The 21,824-nt window shown below is 37.6% G+C and overlaps 1 protein-coding gene across 2 annotated transcripts in view; it reads right to left on the bottom strand.

Annotated features, from left to right (window-relative positions):
• lars2 (leucyl-tRNA synthetase 2, mitochondrial) overlaps positions 1–21,824 on the bottom strand; it is a 96,789-nt gene that overhangs the window by 38,399 nt on the left and 36,566 nt on the right. For both annotated transcript variants that reach the window (XM_051718232.1, XM_051718231.1), the window contains exons 8-12: positions 7,183–7,290; positions 6,293–6,452; positions 5,309–5,413; positions 4,431–4,546; positions 3,787–4,070 (exon numbers count right to left, since the gene is read on the bottom strand). In XM_051718232.1, coding sequence (XP_051574192.1) covers positions 3,787–4,070; positions 4,431–4,546; positions 5,309–5,413; positions 6,293–6,452; positions 7,183–7,290 — 773 coding nt within the window. The remainder of the gene's footprint in view (positions 1–3,786; positions 4,071–4,430; positions 4,547–5,308; positions 5,414–6,292; positions 6,453–7,182; positions 7,291–21,824) is intronic.

Here is a 21,824-nt window from a genome sequence, read left to right on the forward strand (position 1 = left end):
GCAAACTGTAGTCTGGATTTTTTATGGTGGTTTTGGAGCAGTGGCTTCTTCCTTGCCGAGCAGCCTTTCAGGTTATGTCGATATATGACTCGTTTTACTGTGGATATAGATACTTGTCTACCTGTTTCCTCCAGCATCTTCACAAGGTCCTTTGCTGTTGTTCTGGGATTCATTTCCGCTTTTCACACCAAACTATGTTCATCTCTAGGAGACAGAATGCGTCTCCTTCCTGAGTGGTATGATGGCTGCGTGGTCCCATGGTGTTTATACTTGCATACTATTGTTTGTACAGATGAACGTGGTACCTTCAGGCATTTGGAAATTGCTCCCAAGTATGAACCAGACATGTGGAGGTCCACAATTTGTTTCCGAGGTCTTGGCTGATTTCTATTGATTTTCCCATGATGTCAAGCAAAGAGTTTGAAGGGAGCCTTAAAATATATCCACAGGTACACCTCAAATTCAGTACACCTCCTATCAGAAGCTAATTGGCTAATTGTCTAAAGGCTTGACATCATATTCTGGAATTTTCCAGGCTGCTTAAAGGTACAGTTAACTTTTGACCCACTGGAATTGTGATATAGTCAATTAAAAGTGAAACAATCAGTCTGTAAACAATTGTTGGAAAAATGACTTGTGTCATGCATAAAGCAGATGTCCTAAACGACTTGCCAAAACTATAGTTTGCTAATATTAAATCTGTGGAGTGGTTAAAAAATGAGTTTTAATGACTTCAACCTAAGTGTATGCAAATTTCTGACTTCAACTGTATACAGTGCTGTGCAAAAGTTTTAGGCACTTGTGAAAAATGTTGCATAGTGAGGATGTCTTAAGAAATAATGACATAATTAGTTTTCATTTATCACTTAATGTCATACAAAGTCCAGTAAACATAAAAATGCTAAATCAATATTCAGTGTGACCACCTTTGCCTTTAAAACAGCACCAAATCTCCTAGGTACACCTGGACACAGTTTTTCTTGGTTGTTGGCAGATAGGATGTACCAAGCTTCTTGGAGAATTCACCACAGTTCTTCTATCTATTTAGGCTGTCTCAATTGCTTCGTGTCAGTCTGATATTACGTAAAGAGACAGGTGTTCAGTGGGGGGCTCTGTGGGGGCCATGACATCTGTTGCAGGGCTCCCTGTTCTTCTATTCTAATCTTTTCTATTTGCAAAAGTAATGTTTGGGAGTCTAACATTTATATTTCCTATTGACACACTAAAACTGAAGATATAAATAACCATTTTAAGACAAATGCTTTTGTGAAACATCTTATGTGCAAGACTTTTGCACAGTACTGTGGATACATATATATATATATATATATATATATATATATATATATATATATATATATATATATATATATATATATACATATACACACAACTGGTCAAAAGTTTTGAAACACTCATTCACTCATATATATATATATATATATATATATTTTTTTTTTTCTAAATAAATCAAAACTGTGTTATATTTTAGCATCTTCAAAGTAGTCACCCTTTGCCTAGAATTTGCAGACATGTACTCTTGACATTTTCTCAACCAACTTCTTGAGGTATCACCCTGGGATGCTTTTTAAACAGTATTGAAGGAGTTCCCATCTATGTTGGGCACTTATTGGCTGCTTTTCTTTATTATTTGGTCCAAATCATCAATTTCAAAAACTTTTTTTTTTTTAAATAAATTTTAGTTTTATAATGAAATAAATTAATATGGTGGCACAATTATATTTTTGTCTACAAAACTAATTTCAAACATTTAAGCATACGCCTTCAGATCAAAAGATTTTTAAGATCATGAGAAACATTTCAGTCAAGTGTTTCAAAACTTTTGACCGGTAGTGTGTGTGTGTGTGTGTGTGTGTGTGTGTGTGTGTGTGTGTGTGTGTGTGTGTGTATATATATATATATATATATATATACACACACACACTGTATATAGTTATTTTAATTATGTATTATTTATATTGAATTACAGTATATTTATTTGGGGGCCTTTCTCAGCAAATATTACTTATGTGATTAATTGTGATTAATTTCATTAATTTATCAGCATGTCATTTAATTAATTTGATTAACAATTTAAATTGCTTGACAGTCCTAGTTTTTTATTGGCCAATGCTGATACTGATATCTAGAGAGAAGGGTGACCGATGGCCGATAATACAACTGAATGATTTTAAAAAAAAGTACTTTTTTTACACAAACTTTAATCAATTCACTAAAAATATTTGAAAACAGAAAAAAGTGCACTATCCATTGACAAGTTTGTAGTCAAATTTCAAAACTGACCCTACAGTAGGTGGAATGACCACTTCTGTTGATTGGCAGAGGGAAATTATCTGAAAATGGCCAGTATTTTTTGATATGTTGGTCTATCACTAGTATTTTTGCTTTGCGTTATTTGCAATGCCAACTGACAGTTTTGTCAATTGATATTGTACATTTGTTTATTATATAATTTGAGTGAATTTTGATTAAATATTGTGTAAAATAAGTGTTTATTTCATTTTAGAAATTTTGTGTCTTTCTTGATATTATTAAAATGATAAATATTGCATTATAAATACCAGCATTAAATCATCCACTGGTCACACTGCTGTCTAGATACTGGCATTGATCATTGACAAACCCATCTTGGTTGAATCACAAAGTTGATGTATGCATAGTGGGCATTTTTCATCTTGGGCATGTTGTGTCTTTTTTATTATGTTGTGGATCAAATGCATGAAATTAGGCAGCTAAGACATATTTGTATCTGACAGAGGATTCCAGTAAAAATTTCATCAGCTTTCAGCCATTCTGCCTTTTGCATTACGGTGCATCATGGTCAGAGATGGTCTATTAATACCCTTCAGAGTGAGTAGGTGCTATCTGGGCAACACATCTTCAGTGTTTTCATGATGCAGTGGTAATGATCCATGTTGCCTCAAGGGGAACAAGAGCTCCCTGAAACAAGACACTTCAGTCTGCACTCGGCTCTGTTTTGATGAGATCTAAAACAATGAGCTCTGGGCGAGTCTGCCATCATTTCACACAAAATAGTGGGAGTTCAGAGCTTCAGATAAGGGAAGAAAATTATTCCACTTATATTACAATGCCACCACATAAAGCTCTTTTCAAAATATGTTTTTTTTTCAGTCCTTAGACCAGATTATACAGCCCAAGACTTGTCAAAAAAACCAGATTACCTCTAAATAACAGAACACATTGTATCTGTGCCAAGGCCTAGTGGTAAGTGCACTTGCTCAAGATACACTGAGCCCTGATGCTCATGTGGAAGATACAGATTCATATGTGACCAGCAACATTTACTGATTTTACTTCCATTTTCTTCCCCATAATTTCCTGTCCTTTGTACTATCTATATCAATCCAAATGGTGAAAAAAAAAAAAAAAAAAAAAATCAACAAAACAAAACAAATCAGAACAAAACACAAATAAAACAAAAAATCTAAACAAAACAAAAACATTATAAAACCAAACAGATCAGAACAAAACCAAACAAACCATAACAAAAAAAGCACAAAACAAAAACTAAAAAAAACTAATAAAATCATAACCAAAACAAAAAACAATAATATCAGCACAATAAAACAAAAAACAACAGAAAACCAAACAAATCAGAACAAAACAAAAAACAAACCTAATAAAAAACAAATCATATCAAAAATCTAAATCTAACCAAAACAAAACAAAAATAAAATCAAAACAAAAACACACTAATCTACAAGATAAAATATATATATATATTGAATGTGTCTTAAGTCTTACCTTGGACACTGGCATCTCAGCCAATCCTGTGCCGTCTTTAAGGGTGATGCTCCTTTCCCTGTGAGGAAGGGTACTTTAGGTAGCGTGACGGGCAGGTCTTCCACCGGAACAGCCACAGGCCCACATGAACCACAGTGCACTATGGGAATGGGTGTGCCCCAGTAGCGCTGCCTTGATATCAGCCAATCGCGCAGCTTTGTACTAGTGAGGTAACCGCCAACGTTCCTCTCCCGGGCTTTCTGGGTAACAGACTTAAATGCATCCCCCCGGCTTTGACCTGTAAACTACAGCAGAAGAAATGTGTTCATCAGGGGTTACAGCTGGGAACTCCTTCCCAAGTAACAGAGTTCTGCTAACTCTATTTAAGGCCTGTTTCACACTGTAGGCACTGGCAGTGTGTAAGTGAAGCAACAGTGTAACTGCAACAGCACACTCACATTGTGCTTTCACACTGACAGCATTTCTGTTGTGTGAAAGAGCTGCAGCTCTATACAGAAATTGATTTCCTTATAATAATATATATAATAATAATGGATATTGGGAGTTGGCCATTGAGAACTATCAGCAGCTTGATCACCTTAAAATGTCATTTAAATCAGGATGAGGCATTTCACATTTATATTCAAATGGTATTCCATGTATACCTCATCTGAGTTTATCAGAGTCTGTGATCCATCTTCCTCTGTCTTCAGAACAGAGTTCCACTTCACACCCAGAGACTGAGCCACATTCATATCCTCCACACTGCTGTCTGGGATGCCTGTTAGAACACACACGCATGCTTTTTGGTTGTCAGATATTAGTGGAACACACCTGTGTGAACTTGAGTGGAACTGACTTGCCTTGCAACCACTAAACGCCACTAAATGCAATGCCATGCACCAACTAAAAATCACCTTGACACCAGTTGATTAAAAGTCATTGCAAAAATAGCTCAGAAAAGTACATTTAGATCTGAGAAATGCTCAAGCATCTTCAACATACTGCACAATACCAGCACAAGCACCTGTCCATGCTGAAGATTTTTGCAAAAAAAAAAAAAAAAAGGTATTTTGTAAAATATTCCTGATTTATTGTACACTATATATCTTTATTATTATTTAAAAAAAATTGTCTTCTAAATATGTTGTATTTTTGCATTGTATTGTGTTGTATTTGTTGCTTATTCTTATTTACTATATTCTGTACTTATGTCTATTGCTGTAACGCTTCAGTTTACCCTTGGGGATGAATAAAGTCTTGCACTATCCAATCTTATCGTATCCTTATATGTATCATTATCTTTAAACCCTGAATCCATGAGTGTTTCAAAATAATGATTAAGCACAATAACACATTAAAATGAATTTTAATTCAGAATATTAAAAGCACTAAAATATTTATCATACAATAGGTGCTTTCAAATAATTGTATATCATTGACCTTCATAGTTCATACATTTTTCAAAGTGTCTTTAAATGCATCTTAAGTGTCCAAATATTTTAGTACATACTGAAGAGAAGTGTAGAATTTTCCTCCTCACCTATCACAGTGTCCAGATGTCCGTGGAACTCATTCCTGGCAGAGATGATCACTGGAACCTCACGACCGGTCAACATGTTGAGGGCTGTGACCTCAGTCAAGCTGTCTGCACATACAGGGGTCAATCAACCAGACTTAACACATCTGATAACTACAGCTGGGATTTGAGAACCGTTCACTTCTATTAACGGTCCTTTAGCATCTGCTTTCTTCTGCTAATGTGGAGTTTACCGCATCGCTATTCAGCAGAGACACTGCTCTGCTTCTGAATCCACAGTGACAGAGCAGAAGAAATTAATTTTTTCTGAGATGTGCTTGCAGTCTGAATTGAATGGGATGAGAGAGTAAGACTACTCACCACGAAATTATACAAAGACAGAAAGACAGATCTCTCTATCGTGATGTCCTCGCTGATTGCTTGCAACAAACAAACAGTGCGACCAGTGTAGTATGAACTGCAAACAAATGACTGTTATGAACAGATTCTTTTAAATTAATCTGTAAAAAAAAGATTCTTTAAGATAAATTAGTCTCATGACTAACTCATGAGTTAACAGTTTTATGCGTACTTAAAGACCCCACGATATCGAAATGTAAGCTTTGCAGCTTTCTGTCCATCTCTGTTAGCTTTGATGCTAACAACATGCCAGTGTTTTCCCAAAAGTTAACAAAATTGAATTTTGGCAGTTATACACATTTAAAATTGAGTAATTTTATTCTCTCTTCCCAGGAAAACAGATCAAGAAACTACTTTTTTTTTTTGCACACACACACACACACACACTCACTCACTCCCGTATGCTTTCTCACTCATGCGAACCACACCACAGTTGCATTGCAACTGAACTCAGACCATCTCCTATAGGGAGTCTCGGGTTCGGTACCACGGTCCACAAAACAGTGTTCACATTACCAATTTTTCATGCGAACTGTGTTTTGGACTACACTGCCAGTTTGAAAACCCCTTTTGCATTCTTGCCCTCACCTCTCCCAGGACTCAGTGCTCTGAGCAGAGCTGATTTGAGGGCACTGGAGCCATGCAGCAGCCTGTGTGATGGTAGGATGGAGATGTAGGCTGCTCCAAACACAGCCTCTGGAGAAAAGGTGTATGCAGATAACACCTCCCCTGTGTCTTGACCATCCACCTGAGAGTGAGAGTGAGAGTGATAGAGAGAGAGAGAGAGAGAGAGAGAGGGCGGAAAGGAAATGGAAAAGGAAAGAAAATAAAAAGTGGAAAGAAAAAGGGAAAAGGAAAAAAGAAAGAAAAAGTAAGGAAAGGCAAAACGAAAAGGAAAGAAAGGGAAAAGGAAAAGAATGGAAAGAAAATGAAAATGGAAAAGAAACAAAATGAAAGGAAAAAAGGGAAAAGGAAAATGAAAAAGGGATAGGAACATAAAGGAAAGGAAACAAAAGGACAGGAAAGATTAGTAAAGGGGTTAAAGGAAATAGCGGAAAGAAAAAGGCAAGGGAAAAGAAAAAAGAAAAGAAAATGAAAAGAAAAGAAAAAGGAAAGGGAAAAGGAAAGGAAAGATTAGAGGCAAAATTATCAGAATCTTCATATTACAGAAAACTGACACATGGTCTCTATGTCCAAGAAATTCAATTAACATTTTAATAAGCAATACCATGGTGAACAAAAATCCTCCTATACACAGAAAACACAACAGACTCAAAGACACAAAGCAAAATAAAGACTCCAGCCAAATTGAAAATAAAGCTGATGAAATGCATTTGTCAGCATGGAAATTCATAATTTCATAGAAACGGCAGTTAGCAATAAATGTCTATGAAAAGAGTCATAGAACTGACAAAAGCCAAATCCTGTCTGATTATACAAGAGCTGTACGGGTATTTTGAAGATGAAGCATTCAATACCTTCAATGTGTGGTTGAAGAAGCAGCCGGAACAGTCACCAATCCAATTGGCCTGCATGCCTTTGACTCCATACCATTCTGGGAGATCAGCCAAAGCATCCAAGAGAGGCTGCAAGACAAGATTCTTCATTAATGACTAAACATGTTCATACACACTACCATATTCCACATTTTAGAATAATAGTAAAGTAATTGAAACTATAAAATAACACAAATGTTATATAAATAATGAGTTAATGGAGATATTATAAAATCTTTTGGGTGAGCTTTTTCAAAGTAGCCACTGTGTCTAGATTCCAAGCCAAGAACTAATATCATAGAAAATTTCATAGAAAAACAATTTAGCAAATCATAGCATTATTTGGTGTGAACGGCCCCTTACTCTGCAATCAGTTGTGCAGCGTGCACACCTAACACACGGAAAACAAGACACTGAGTATTTAAATGAGCGCAGGACACCTGTCTCGCAGTGTGTGCTTGACCTTAGTCACCACAGGCCTGCTTTCTGTACTAAAGCTTCATGAACTTTAGAAAAGTCAAGACAGAAAGATGCATAGACCCAGGCTGAGAAAGAAACTCTTGGGGGTGAGGGAAACAGGATGAGACGGATGGATGGAACAGAGGAAGCTATGCATAATAACGAAGGTTAAGGCCAAAAGGCTCAGCTGTGCTGCCGAGCACTGAAAGGATGAGATATGAAAAGCCAATGGTTTGAGTTGATATCTCGCTCCTCTGTCACTACCCATTAGCGCTCTCACTTACAAGAGGCTCCTCTTCCTGAGCAGAAGACAAACACAAAATAATTGAAGAGGGCCCGAAGAGGGCTTTAGGACTCCACTCATTAACAACTTGGACGCAACTTTCACACTCTGGCAGGAAGGAGCGCAGGGGTAGGGAGATAGTCATCTCATTTGAGAAAGCACACTTCAGTCCTTTAATAAAGTTGAAATCTTCAACTGATTATGAAGCAGAGCAGGCACTGGCTTCAAAGGTTTCAGATTTGTCCAAGCAAATACCAATTTTTTTAAATTAAAATTTTCTCCCCTTTTCTCCCCAATTTGGAATGCCCAATACCCAATGCGCTCCAAGTCCTCGTGGTGGCGTAGTGACGCACCTCAATCCAGTTGCCTCCGCATCTTAGACCATCCACGCATCTAATCATGTGGCTTGTTGTGCGCATTACCGCGGAGACAGAGCATGTGGAGGCCCATGCTATTCTCCGCGGCATCCACGCACAACTCACCACGTGCCCCACCGAGAGCGAGAACCACTCTATAGCAACCACGTAGAGGTTACCCCATGTGACTCTACCCTCCCTAGCAACCGGGCCAATTTGGTTGCTTAGGAGACCTGGCTGGAGTCACTCAGCATCCCAGCAAATACCAATTTGTTTTTACAATCCGTCTTGTCTGAATATGAGCATAGTTAAGTCAAACCCATATGTCATAGAACAGATCATAGTGTAAGAGTACCGATTTTGATCTCAACTCAATTCTCACAAAAATTTTCTTATTGTTTTTGTAGGGCAGTACAGTAGTCGTTATTTCAAATAAAAATCGATTGTCTTGATAATCTTTCCTAAAAATGTGATGACTTTCTCAACCTCTGAAACGACTTTCCTTTCCGGACATAAAAAGATAACGAATCCCTCTTATTTTTCAATATCCTAACCAACTGGCTCCATTTTGGTGTGTAACGGCCACTTTTACAATCCAATCAATTCCAAATGGAAAAAAATCAAGTTCCTGGCCTACATTGTTTTGTTGTTGTTGTTGTTGAATATCCTGTTTCACACTGAAATACATAAAATTGGTGAAATTGGTTGAGAACTGCATTTCACGTTGACTTCAAAGGTTTGTTTATCTCTTTTAAAACACTTTCTCAAAGTTTAATGTGCAGAGTCAACAATAAATAAACCAATGGATGGTTTACTTCCTGAAAAGTGTCACAACTGTGGCTCGCTGGTGGTTTCAACATCGATATTAGATGTTTGTTTGAGTGATCTGACATGTTAACTTCTGCCTCAAACAATGGAACACAACAGTGCCTGTCAAATTTCTCAGCCGTCTTGGTTTCAAAAGTATTTTTCCCATTCATTTTCTCCATAGGAATTTAGTAAAATTCTTCATGAGAGTTCTAAGCCTTGAACCAAAGCAACCAGTACCGTGTTGAATCACAACATTACAAACTTCGATTTGAAGCAAAACATTTTTTGGAAAATCAGACAAAAAGACAAAAAGGTACAAGAATGTGTACTTAACCTCTTAAATGGGGAAATGAACTACAATCCCATGAAGCATTGTGAATGATGTAATCAAAAATCCTATAAAGCGCAACAGTGCCCCGCTCACTTATTCAGCATCTGGGTTCCGGAAGTATTTTTCCCATTAATTTTTTTTGCATAGGCTTTTCATAAAATCCTCCACAAAAGAGTTATAAGCCATTAACCAAACCAACCAGCTCCAAGGTGAATCACAATATCACAAAATTTGTTTTGAGGCAAAAAAGTATTTGAAAATCAGACAAAGACAAAGGTACAAGACTGTGTACTTACCGTCTTTCATTAGGGTACAGACTACAATACCTTGAAGCATTGCGAATGATGTAATTGAATAAAATATGATGGGAATATACAAAACTATGGATTTTAGTTTGTTAATTATAAGTATAAAAATTATTTTACATTTACTGCAAAATATTCCAATATGTACAATTAGATAAGTAGTTTAAAGGGAGACCAACTCGATTATGTCATTCCAGTGCGTCGTGGGAGTGGGTGGTCTCTCCGAGGCAAATTTTGCGGTCTTTGTTGGCCGCGGTTCTCTAAAAGGTGAAGTTTTCTCTGCTGGATCATGGGTAATGTAGTTGTTTAACATGAATTTCGCTATTTAACACGCTATTTAAACAATTAAGCAGAAATAACGCAGATGGATGGCTTCAACAGCAGCATATACCATCGATGAACAACCTCGGAGCTCATGGTAGGTCTGTCTTTAAATGTTTATAAGCTGTCGTTGAAAATCAATTCGTCTATGGAAAAATGTAATGGTAATTTTTACTTCCGGAACCAAACTGTTGCTCTCTATTAAAAACGATGGGAAAAAAAACAAAACTACTGATTTAAAATAGAGCAATTATTCATGTCTCCTGACCTGTTAAATTCTGTAATAAAACTATGTATATTTTTACAATCGGAGCAATAAAAGCTTGAAGTACGTTACTTTGTGTTTTTAGGAGTCAAGTCAGCAGGGGGCAGTCAGCGCGCCTCTACAAACCTCATAATCAAGTGAATCCACAGAATAAGAGCTGCTCACACAGGACGCGTTCTCGAGATGCAGTTTTCAAAGTTTCAACTACTTTTAACGACAAAGCATCCTAAAAATTTAGCGTTTTTGATGCCGAAAACTCAATATTATTGTCATATCATTCAATTTCAATATAACATTTTGTTCAGGTCATTTGGTGTAACCCTGAGAAAATGTTTTGAAAATTATTATTATTTGGGGGCCTTTCTCAGTAAATCTTGATATAAGCGATTAATTGCGATTAATTTGATTGACTAATTGGCATGTCATGTAATTAATTAGATTTTTTTTTTAAATGATCGATTGACAGCCCTAATTTAAAGTTGTTTATTATAAGTGCAGTATATGCAAAATATTTTTATTTTATTGCAACATTTTTAGATATTTACAAATACTGTATTTAAGTAGTTTGAGAGTGTAGGGAGAGCAACACGTTTGCGTTATTCACAGTGTGTTATGGGAGTGGGCGGTCACTGCAGAGATCTTTTGACACACTTTGTTGGCCGTGACACTCTGATTGGTGGTTCTTTTGCCTTCAGGATCATGGATATTGCAGTTCTTCACCTATTAAACATGATATTTAAAAAATAAAGTTGAAATAATTCAGACTGACTCTTTAGCAGGAGCATATACTGTACCACTGATTAACAACCTCGGAGCTCAAGACAGGTCTGTCCTTAAAGCTCTGAAAGTTATCATCAAAAATCAATTCGTCTATGAAAGAAAGAGGGATTTTTACTTTTTGGAATTGCCTGTTGTGCTCTATGGTGTGAGTTTGGGGTGGGTTTGGAAAATCTGTTTGGAAACAATCATTGGGGGTGTTTGCCCATAGACTTACATTATGGGAGGGACCAGAGTCATATCCAGAGACCAGAATGTCAGAGACTTGTGAATGGACACTTTTGACTTGAGTCATTAAGCAACCCCACAGAACACCCTAGCAACCATCTTGTGTACAATATGTATCAGGTGGTTAGTGAATGGGCCACTAGATTCAAGACTTTCTAAAATAATATAACCCAAGCTTCGACTCAAACTAAAACAGTCAAAAAAAAAAAAAAAAAAAAAATCCTAAAGATGAGCATGTAATTTCCACTACAGTCTCTCAGAGCCTGTAAGGCAGGGGAGGATTTTATCAGCCAGACACTCTTGCCAGCATTCAGTCTGCAAACACGATCAGATCTCACTTGGACACACTGTGAAGTGTAAGAGACAAACAAAATGCTCTGAAGAGCCAAGAACTGCAGAAGAGCCAAAACAAAAGCTTCATCTCTCCATTCAAACCTGTGCATGTTTTCAGACATGCTTCAATAGGGCTATAGAGAACATTTCTTAAACCATACATAGAGTCTCCATGGCAACGCACAAATCTGTTAAACAGTGGAAAAAGTGATGCGAGGTAGCATGTGTTTGGAGAACAGTTAGGAGATCTGCCTTAGAACTATTTGCATCCATGGTACATAATTTATTTTTTATTCAAGGCTGAATAAGGGGCCTGGGTAGCTTAGTGAGTAAAGAAGCTGAGTGACTCCAGCCAGGTCTCCTAAGCAACCAAACTGGCCCGGTTGCTAGGGAGGGTAGAGTCACATGGGGTAACCTCCTCGTGGTCACTATAGTATGTGGTTCTCGCTCTCGGTGGGGCACGTGGTTAGTTGTGTGTGAATGCCGCGGAGAAGAGCGTGAATGCGGTAACACATTGATAAAATGCGTGGATTGCCGTCTCAGATGCAGAGGCAAATGAGATTTGTCCTCCGCCACCCAGATTGAGGCGAGTCACTATGCCACCATGAGGACTTAGAGCACATTGGGAATTGGACATTCCAAATTGGGGAGAAAAGGGGAGAAAATCAGAAAAAATAAATAAATAAATACTTTAAATAAATAAAAATAATTTATGGCTGATGCCGATATCCAGAGAGCAAGGTGGCCGACAGGCCGATACAATGCCAATGTCACACAATTTAATATAATAAATAACAAATATAAAATTGCAAAAAAAAAATAATACTAATAAACTCTTATTTAGCACTATATTTACTCAATTTCACACAAAACTTTGTAAAAAAGTAATAATATTGTATTTTAAATGGTAGATAGCAGTTTCTTCTGATTTCTGTTTAGTCATCATATTTTTGTAATTTATTTGCAGAACAATATGAAGAAATTGTTAATATATTAGGAAGAAGGAAATAACAGTACACACAGTAGTCCAGCATCCATGGACGGCATGTCAACATTAGCAATCGCGTTTACTCAAAAAATACAGAATCAAACCAATTGTATATACAGTGCATAGTGAATAAGACATTTACTCATAGCACACATGAAGTGCTTTCACCTTGAAGTGCACCAGAGACTATTTAGCAGAGACGGGCCACTTCTATTAAAATGAATGGGAAATTAGAACATCCAACTGCAGCCAACGGTCAACAGATGTAGATAGGAAGTCCTTCCTTACAGGTAAAAGAGCCAATCACCTTTTAGATACAGACATCGCCTGTCAGTCAACTCGAGAACGTGTATGCGCATTAGCTATAAAAGCTGGGAATATTGCATTTTTTAGCGTAATCTGAGGTAAAGAAGCACCATTTGTGATACCAGTGTTGTCAGATTTTACTGCTGATTTGAAATATGTTCTTTGATCGTAATCTTGACCAACCGTTTGAGATTTCGGTCTTTCCCCATTCAAGTAAATAGGAGCTGCACCCTCATGACTGGAAATAGCCTGCCGAGAGCATTCCAAACATGGCCGGCAGTGGACTGACTTGCTAGAAAGACTTTGGTTGCACTCACGCGCACGTGTGGATCCAGTGAGCAGCAGCAATCTCCTGACAGTTTAAACAGTCTGGATCGCCTGCTTGGATTGTGACCACTGACCATCATGATTTGTGAATCAGAGGAAAGTGAATGAGAAAGTTTTGATTCTGGCAGATGGTACACGCACTTCAGAGGAAGATATTAGATGAGCGCTCGACGGGAAGAAAATCCAGCGTTTTCGTAAGGTTCGTGAATTACATCTGTTTAAACAAGATATCTGCATATTTGCAAATGGTATATAAAAGAATTTGTATTGATATTTGCCTTTTATCATTAGTAAAGAAAGTTAAAAGTTAAAGGGAACTGTTGAGAAGTGATTGATAGAATACCTGCTTTAGAGGCAAATAAATGAGCACTCCACAGGATGCTGGATCTGCTGAAGTTGTGTGAGGTTGGTTTATTACATCTGTTTAAACGAGATATGTGCATATTAGCAGATGGTATATGATATTAATTTTATTGATATTTGCCTTTTTATCATTAGACCAAACAGTTAAAAGTTACAGGGAATTGTTGAGTAAAGAGAGGGAGAACTTTAACATTATAAGCTCAAACGCATCTGCCGTGGCTCTGATATGCAGACCGTTTAAATTACACTGTGTTGCACACCAGTCTGCTATTGTAGTAACGTGATGCACATAACAACAATACAAACTGTGACTGGACGTTTACATGTCTCAGATGCTTCACATGCATGCAGGCGATTTTAGCGCCCTCAAGAAAAAAATCGGCCAAACAGGAAAATGTATCGTCCGATGCCGATAAAAAAAAAAGTCAGAATTTCAGCCGATTTATCGGCCTCTGTGATATATCAGTCTATTAAGTCTATTGGATTTTTTAACTTGTTTTTAAGTCAGATCAGTTAGTAATAGCACACCTCTCCTCAAGAAGCCACATGATTTAAGGAATTATTCATGTCCATAGCACAAATGGTGCGGTACAATTTATGAACCACATGTTTAAATTTAGGTTAGGGGGTTGTTCAAATCTCTAACATATGTACGTACGAGCAATAGTGATAACTTTTCAAAACACTGATATGAGAGTTTTTGGCTTATAAATGGGCTACAGAAGTGACTGCAGAACACATTCACAAGTAAGGAAAACCACACGCTATTACAAACTAAAAAGTCTTGTCTTGCCCAATAGATGGGCATAATAATATAATGGATATGATCATTTCTCTCTGCATCTACGACAGTAAACACACACACACACACACACACACACACACACACACACACACACACACACAAACATACACACACACCCCTCAACTGTGAAAATGAAGCTCTGTGAATCGCGGGAACATGCCATTCCTTTTCAACACATCTGACAGGGACAGAGAGTGAATCAACATACACACACGACACACACTCCATACTGTTCCAAAACCTAGTGAGATGCCTTGATGTCTATAGAGTGCAACAGTCTGGTTCCAGAAGAAAAACTCCCATTAATTTTCTACATAGGCGCAGTGATTTTTAATGATAACTTAAAATCTTTAAAGACAGACCTACTGTGAGCTCTGAGGTTGTTAATCAATGGTTTATGCTTCTGTCAAAGCCATCATCTGTGTTATTTTAACTTCTTTTTTTAAATCATGTTTAATAGCGCAATTCCTGGTAATGAACTACACTACCCATGATCCTGAAGAGAGATCCACCAATCAGAGTGTCAAGGCAAACCAAAAGAGCTCTGTAGAGACGCCCACTCCTGACGAGTCGGTCTCTCTCTCAAACTGCTTATACATTTGTATATATCTAAATATTTTGCAATATACTTTAAATACACAGAATTAAGTCTAATCATGCTATCCTTTGATAATCCTAAAAATATACACTACACGCAAATAAGGATGCAACAGTGTCACGGTATGCTGTGGTTTAAAAAAAAGAAACATTTATCAAACATTTATAATTCACGGTACTGCATTCATGGTATTTGATTTTTTTTTTTTCTAAAATCCAAGTAAAGGAATGAAAGTTTCCATTGTAAATGTCAGTTAAATTAAGATAGAATCGGTAACATTTGCACAGCATCATATAAACTTGATAAAAAAAAATCTCTAAATTGTGACGTACGTCTCCCATTTCACTGAACCATCACTTAATTTTAAATGCATGGCAGAGAGAGCGCAGCGCACTGAAATGTCAAAGCCTGAACTTATATTTCCCCCCGCCAAGTGGCTGAAGTCCATGGTGTGTGAATATTTTGGTTGTTTAAAAGACCCACAAGGCACCATCAATGTTGATGTTTACCCAATTTATTAACTTCGAATAAAAGTGACGGCTCAGGCAGGGAACACTTAAAACCTGAAGAGCCATATCCATGATCATCACCAGTCTGTCTACGTTTGTGGGTTCAGAGGTGGCATTTATTGTTTTATGGCTCTCTATGCCAGTGAAATCAGAGGAGGAGGACCAGACAAACCAGCAGCTGTTCACAATCTGACCAGGAAGAATAGTTGTTTCACATGGAGTCAAGCGCTGCGGAGAATGCTGGAGAAATTTGGGGGAGATATTGGGCTCCATTTAATCACCAGACCCAGGCTGAAAGTGATGCTGAGAGTGCAGTGGACTTGAACATCCTTTAAATCACATGATATGTAAACCTGCGCCAACACTGCCTGCAAATCCTTCAAAGAAGTGCCTTCATAAGATTTCAGAGGTCATAATTATGATATGATGTTGGATAGAATAAAATGGACACAATGGATAATTTCATGTTTCTTTCTTTTTCAATTACAAAGACAGACAAAATGAAGAGCAAAACATTAGAGTACCTGCATTTTTACCTACTACTAAGGCAACCCCAATTCCAAAAAAGTTGTGACAGTATGCAAAATGCCAATAAAAACAAAAAGGAGTGATTTGTAAATGTACTTTGACTTGACAAAAACAGTATAAAGACAGCATTGCTTTTTGAAGAGAGTTTTTTTTCTGAAATTGATGCCTGCAACACATTGCAAAAAAGACAGGGGCAGTTTTGGACTAACAACAATCTGAAGAGTAGAAATAACAAGGTGATGTTAAACAGGTGAGGCAATCATGTTAAAGTATTTAAAAAGCCTCCAAAAAAAGCTTAGTCCTTCAAGAGCAAAGATGGGTCGAAGATTGTCAATTTGCCAAAAGATACGTCAGCAAATAATACAGCGCTTTGAGAACAATGTTCCCCAGAGATAAAGTGGAAGGATTTTGGGCATTTCACACTCTACCGTGCACAACAAAGTTAAAAGATTCAAGGAATCTGGTCAAATCTCAGGGTTTAAAACCACTTCTGAATGTGCATGATCTCCAGTGTTAAACAGAGTTTTTGTCCTAAGCAGCCGTGACGAGCGACAGGACATTCTGTTGATCGCTTGGTTTTACCTTGCCGCATCGCGCCGTGCAGCTTCATCCGCTGTGAACTGGCACCGGTCCAAAATCTCTCATAACAGTATATTGAAGCCAGCATCTCATGAGCCGGTTAAAAACTACTTGATTTTGGCCGAGAATGTTACACCTACCAAATGTTTTTGCTGAGGTATCGCTCTCTTCAGGCGGAGGTCTGTCACAAGTACTCACTGGTTCATAATGGAGAAGAGGTGACAGACATTCCCGCCTCCTCATCCCTCTCAGTTTGATTTCCGAGTTCTCCGGTTCAAACAAATAAGGCTAGGCATCTATTCTCCGACTACAAGCTCAGACATTTTTAGTAAGTTCTGTTCTCTGGTTTGTGTGCAGCTGTGTTGTGTTCTGTATGTTACTACAAGATCTCTGTTTATCTTCTTTAAACTGAACAATTGTCATACACATCTAGCTGTGGCTGTTGGGGTTTTAGGCTTTCACTGTTCATCATACTGCATCAGTAATTGCTTTTCAAGCAGCAATGTTTCATTTCGCTCACTGATCTTCACGTCAGGTGTTAGAAAGTATGTTTCCCTAGCCTCTGTGGCCACGTCATGCAGGTGAGCCAAGTTCAGGTTCACAGTACTCATATGTTTACAGTGTTTGCATGCCAGAGTATATTACTGTATGGAAATCAGGACTCAATATTCAGGCATGTTGATATGCATAGCACTTTCAGTTTATGTGGTCTGATTATCTCATTAAGCTGATGTTTCTCATTTTCTGCTAGTTGTTCCATTGCAGCTTAAATCACTTGCATAGACATAGTTCATACGCTTCTCGTTTAAAGAAGTATCTTTACTGCTGTGTACCTTCTGACACCTAGTGGCAAGCTATTGTGCATTATCATACTGAATTACAATTAACAGCACAGTATACCTAGGTCATTAACAAACAGGATTTCTCAGTCATAAAGTTTTAGTATAGTCGGTCCTACATTATATTAGGTGTCTTTAACTACTATGCACTTAAGAATTTGATACAATGTACTTTTTATGTACATACATGTTGTTGCATTGTACTTACATTTAAAGTACCTGCATTTAATTACATATGTAGTTATATGGTTAACCTTACCCCCAATCCTAAACCTAACCCTACCCCAACCCTTACCCTAACCCTAAACCTACCTTAACCCTAACCCCTACCCCTACCCCTACTCCTAAACCTACCTATACCTCAACCTCAGTAGCAGCAAATGTGAATCTTGTGAGAATTTTGCAGAACAACATTTAGTTACATAATAAATACATTGTATTGCATGTATTTTAAACTTAGTACATAGTAGTTAAAGACACCTAATATAAAGTGGGACTGAATAGTCAATAAACCTTTATTAAACAATTAATATAGCTTTCACTCTATCATTTTACACCTTTGAGATAATATGAATTGTCTATTGCCTGAAATCCCTTGTCCCCTTCATCCGGTACACTATATACAGGTGCATCTCAATAAATTAGAATGTCGTGGAAAAGTTCATTTATTTCAGTAATTCAACTCAAATTGTGAAACTTGTGTATTAAATAAATTCAATGCACACAGACTGAAGTAGTTTAAGTCTTTGGTTCTTTTAATTGTGATGATTTTGGCTCACATTTAACAAAAACCCACCAATTCACTATCTCAAAAAATTAGAATACATCATAAGACCAATAAAAAAAACATTTTTAGTGAATTGTTGGCCTTCTGGAAAGTATGTTCATTTACTGTATATGTACTCAATACTTGGTAGGGGCTCCTTTTGCTTTAATTACTGCCTCAATTTGGTGTGGCATGGAGGTGATCAGTTTGTGGCACTGCTGAGGTGGTATGGAAGCCCAGGTTTCTTTGACAGTGGCCTTCAGCTCATCTGCATTTTTTGGTCTCTTGTTTCTCATTTTCCTCTTGACAATACCCCATAGATTCTCTATGGGGTTCAGGTCTGGTGAGTTTGCTGGCCAGTCAAGCACACCAACACCATGGTCATTTAACCAACTTTTGGTGCTTTTGGCAGTGTGGGCAGGTGCCAAATCCTGCTGGAAAATGAAATCAGCATCTTTAAAAAGCTGGTCAGCAGAAGGAAGCATGAAGTGCTCCAAAATTTCTTGGTAAACGGGTGCAGTGACTTTGGTTTTCAAAAAACACAATGGACCAACACCAGCAGATGACATTGCCAAATCATCACAGACTGTGGAAACTTAACACTGGACTTCAAGCAACCTGGGCTATGAGCTTCTCCACCCTTCCTCCAGACTCTAGGACCTTGGTGTCCAAATGAAATACAAAACTTGCTCTCATCTGAAAAGAGGACTTTGGACCACTGGGCAACAGTCCAGTTCTTCTTCTTCTTAGCCCAGGTAAGACGCCTCTGACGTTGTCTGTGGTTCAGGAGTGGCTTAACAAGAGGAATACAACAACTGTAGCCAAATTCCTTGACACGTCTGTGTGTGGTGGCTCTTAATGCCTTGACCCCAGCCTCAGTCCATTCCTTGTGAAGTTCACCCAAATTCTTGAATCGATTTTGCTTGACAATCCTCATAAGGCTGCGGTTCTCTCGGTTGGTTGTGCATCTTTTTCTTCCACACTTTTTCCTTCCACTCAACTTTCTGTTAACATGCTTGGATACAGCACTCTGTGAACAGCCAGCTTCTTTGGCAATGAATGTTTGTGGCTTACCCTCCTTATGAAGGGTGTCAATGATTGTCTTCTGAACAACTGACAGATCAGCAGTTTTCCCCATGATTGTGTAGCCTAGTGAACCAAACTGAGAGACCATTTTGAAGGCTCAGGAAACCTTTGCAGGTGTTTTGAATTGATTAGCTGATTGGCATGTCACCATATTCTAATTTTCTGAGATAGTGAATTGGTGGGTTTTTGTTAAATGTGAGCCAAAATCATCACAATTAAAAGAACCAAAGACTTAAACTACTTAAGTCTGTGTGCATTGAATTTATTTAATACACGAGTTTCACAATTTGAGTTGAATTACTGAATTAAATGAACTTTTCCACGACATTCTAATTTATTGAGATGCACCTGTATATGACATTACAGTATTTGTGTTTTGTTTTCTCAGGTCAGCTCGTTATTCTGCATTGTTTCACTCACTCGCATGTGAAAGACAAACACCGTTATGTCCAATACAAATTAGCTTCACCATGATCCTTTAACTAAAACTATGAAAGTCCGCACTCAAACAAATGCGTGCTCATCTCATAAATAGGATCATTCCACATATTTCTTTGAAACCCAACAAAATTTCACAATTCTCCAAATTAGCAGAGTGTATCAATGAAATCAAAGATTGGATGGCCAAAAATTTCCTTCTACTCAATTCCGACAAAACAGAGGTACTATTTATTGGACTAAAAACCTTCAAAAAAAAGCCATTACATCGTCTTCAACAGCGAAGAACTTAGGTGTTATATTTGATATCAATATGTCATTTGAAAATCAAATTACCAATGTTTGTAGAACAGCATTCTTCCATCTAAGAAATATTGCTAAATTACGACACATGCTCTCTGTTGCTGATGCCGAAAAACTAATTCATGCATTCATGACCTCAAGACTAGATTACTGTAATGCATTACTGGGAGGATGTCCAGCAAGTTCAATAAATAAACTTCAATTGGTTCAAAATGTAGCTGCCAGAGTGCAGTCTCGAACCAAGAAATATGACCATATTAGCCCAATTTTATCGGTGTTACATTGGCTACCTGTTAAATTTTGTATTAATTTTAAAATTCTGTTATCTACATACAAAACTTTGAATGGTCTAGCTCCGCAGTACTTAAGTAAAATTCTACCACGCTATATTCCATCACGCTCATTACGATCGCAAAACGCTGGCCTGTTAATTGTTCCTAGAATATCAAAATCCACAAAAGTAGGTAGATCCTTTTCATATTTGTCTTCTAAACTATGGAATAGTCTCCCTAACACTGTTCGAGATGCAGACACACTCACTCAGTTTAAGTCTAGACTAAAGACTCATCTATTTAGCCAGGCATACACCTAATTTATTCTTCACCACACAATTAGGCTGCTTTAGTTAGGTCTGCCGGAACCAGAAACCAGGAACATTGATCGTGATCTATAACTCAGCAAAACTTTATGGCATCTATGCTAATATTATTCTATTTGTTTCCATATAGGGACTCCTATCCCGAGGTCACCAGAACCGGCCGGATCCTTGGTGTCAGACTCCACTGTTACGTGTCTCTGAGTGATGATGACTAAATACAGCTGGTGCCAGCCAGACATCACTTCAGTCTATTACAATGGACTTCAGAGGATGAACTGATGCCAGCTCCAACCATAAGACATGGGATACTTCATATGCCACTGCCTGAACATTGGACTTAGGATAGACCTCACCGAAATTACCAGCCAGTTGAACTGTGAAGCACCTCACTGATCTCTGCCTGCATCACCTCGGTCTAATGATGGACTACACTCTTGAAATGTAATACATAGACTATCAATGAATTGCCAACAAAACCCTTCATCAGCCAACTAACAAAAGACAATGCATCTATGTGAACTTCTGCAGTTAATCCAGGATGAACTTCAAAGACATTAGTCATTAATCTTACAGTTCATGCGAAAATCTTTGTTTAAACACTGGCCCTTAACACTTACTAAGTTTAATAATTTTAAACCATGAATAGAGGGGAACTGGCCCCCCACAGTAAGCCTAGTTTCTCCCAAGGTTATTTTTCTCCATTAACCAACATCTTATGGAGTTTTGTGTTCCTTGCCATAGTCGCCTTCAGATTGCTCACTGGGGTTATAAATACAATTATTATTTAAATTACTTATTTTTATACACACTTCATAATCGTATTTAATCGCATAATCAACTACACAATGATAACTAAGACTTTATAAATATTACAGTTTCATTTTCTGTTAATGCATGATTTTCTGTAAAGCTGCTTTGAAACGATGTGTGTTGTGAAAGGTGCTATACAAATAAAAATGACTTGACTTGACATAAAGGCAGCATAAGCCTCCAAGACACAGATGGGCTCATCTGCAAGGTCTTGTGCAGTCAAACTGATTTTAGACTCAGTACTTGTTTTTTGATCAGATATTGTGTGGGTGGAATATTTTTTATAGAGGAATTATAATTAAGATTGTGTACA

This window comes from Myxocyprinus asiaticus, chromosome 15 (assembly GCF_019703515.2).
Source record: "Myxocyprinus asiaticus isolate MX2 ecotype Aquarium Trade chromosome 15, UBuf_Myxa_2, whole genome shotgun sequence".
Taxonomy (NCBI): domain Eukaryota; kingdom Metazoa; phylum Chordata; class Actinopteri; order Cypriniformes; family Catostomidae; genus Myxocyprinus; species Myxocyprinus asiaticus.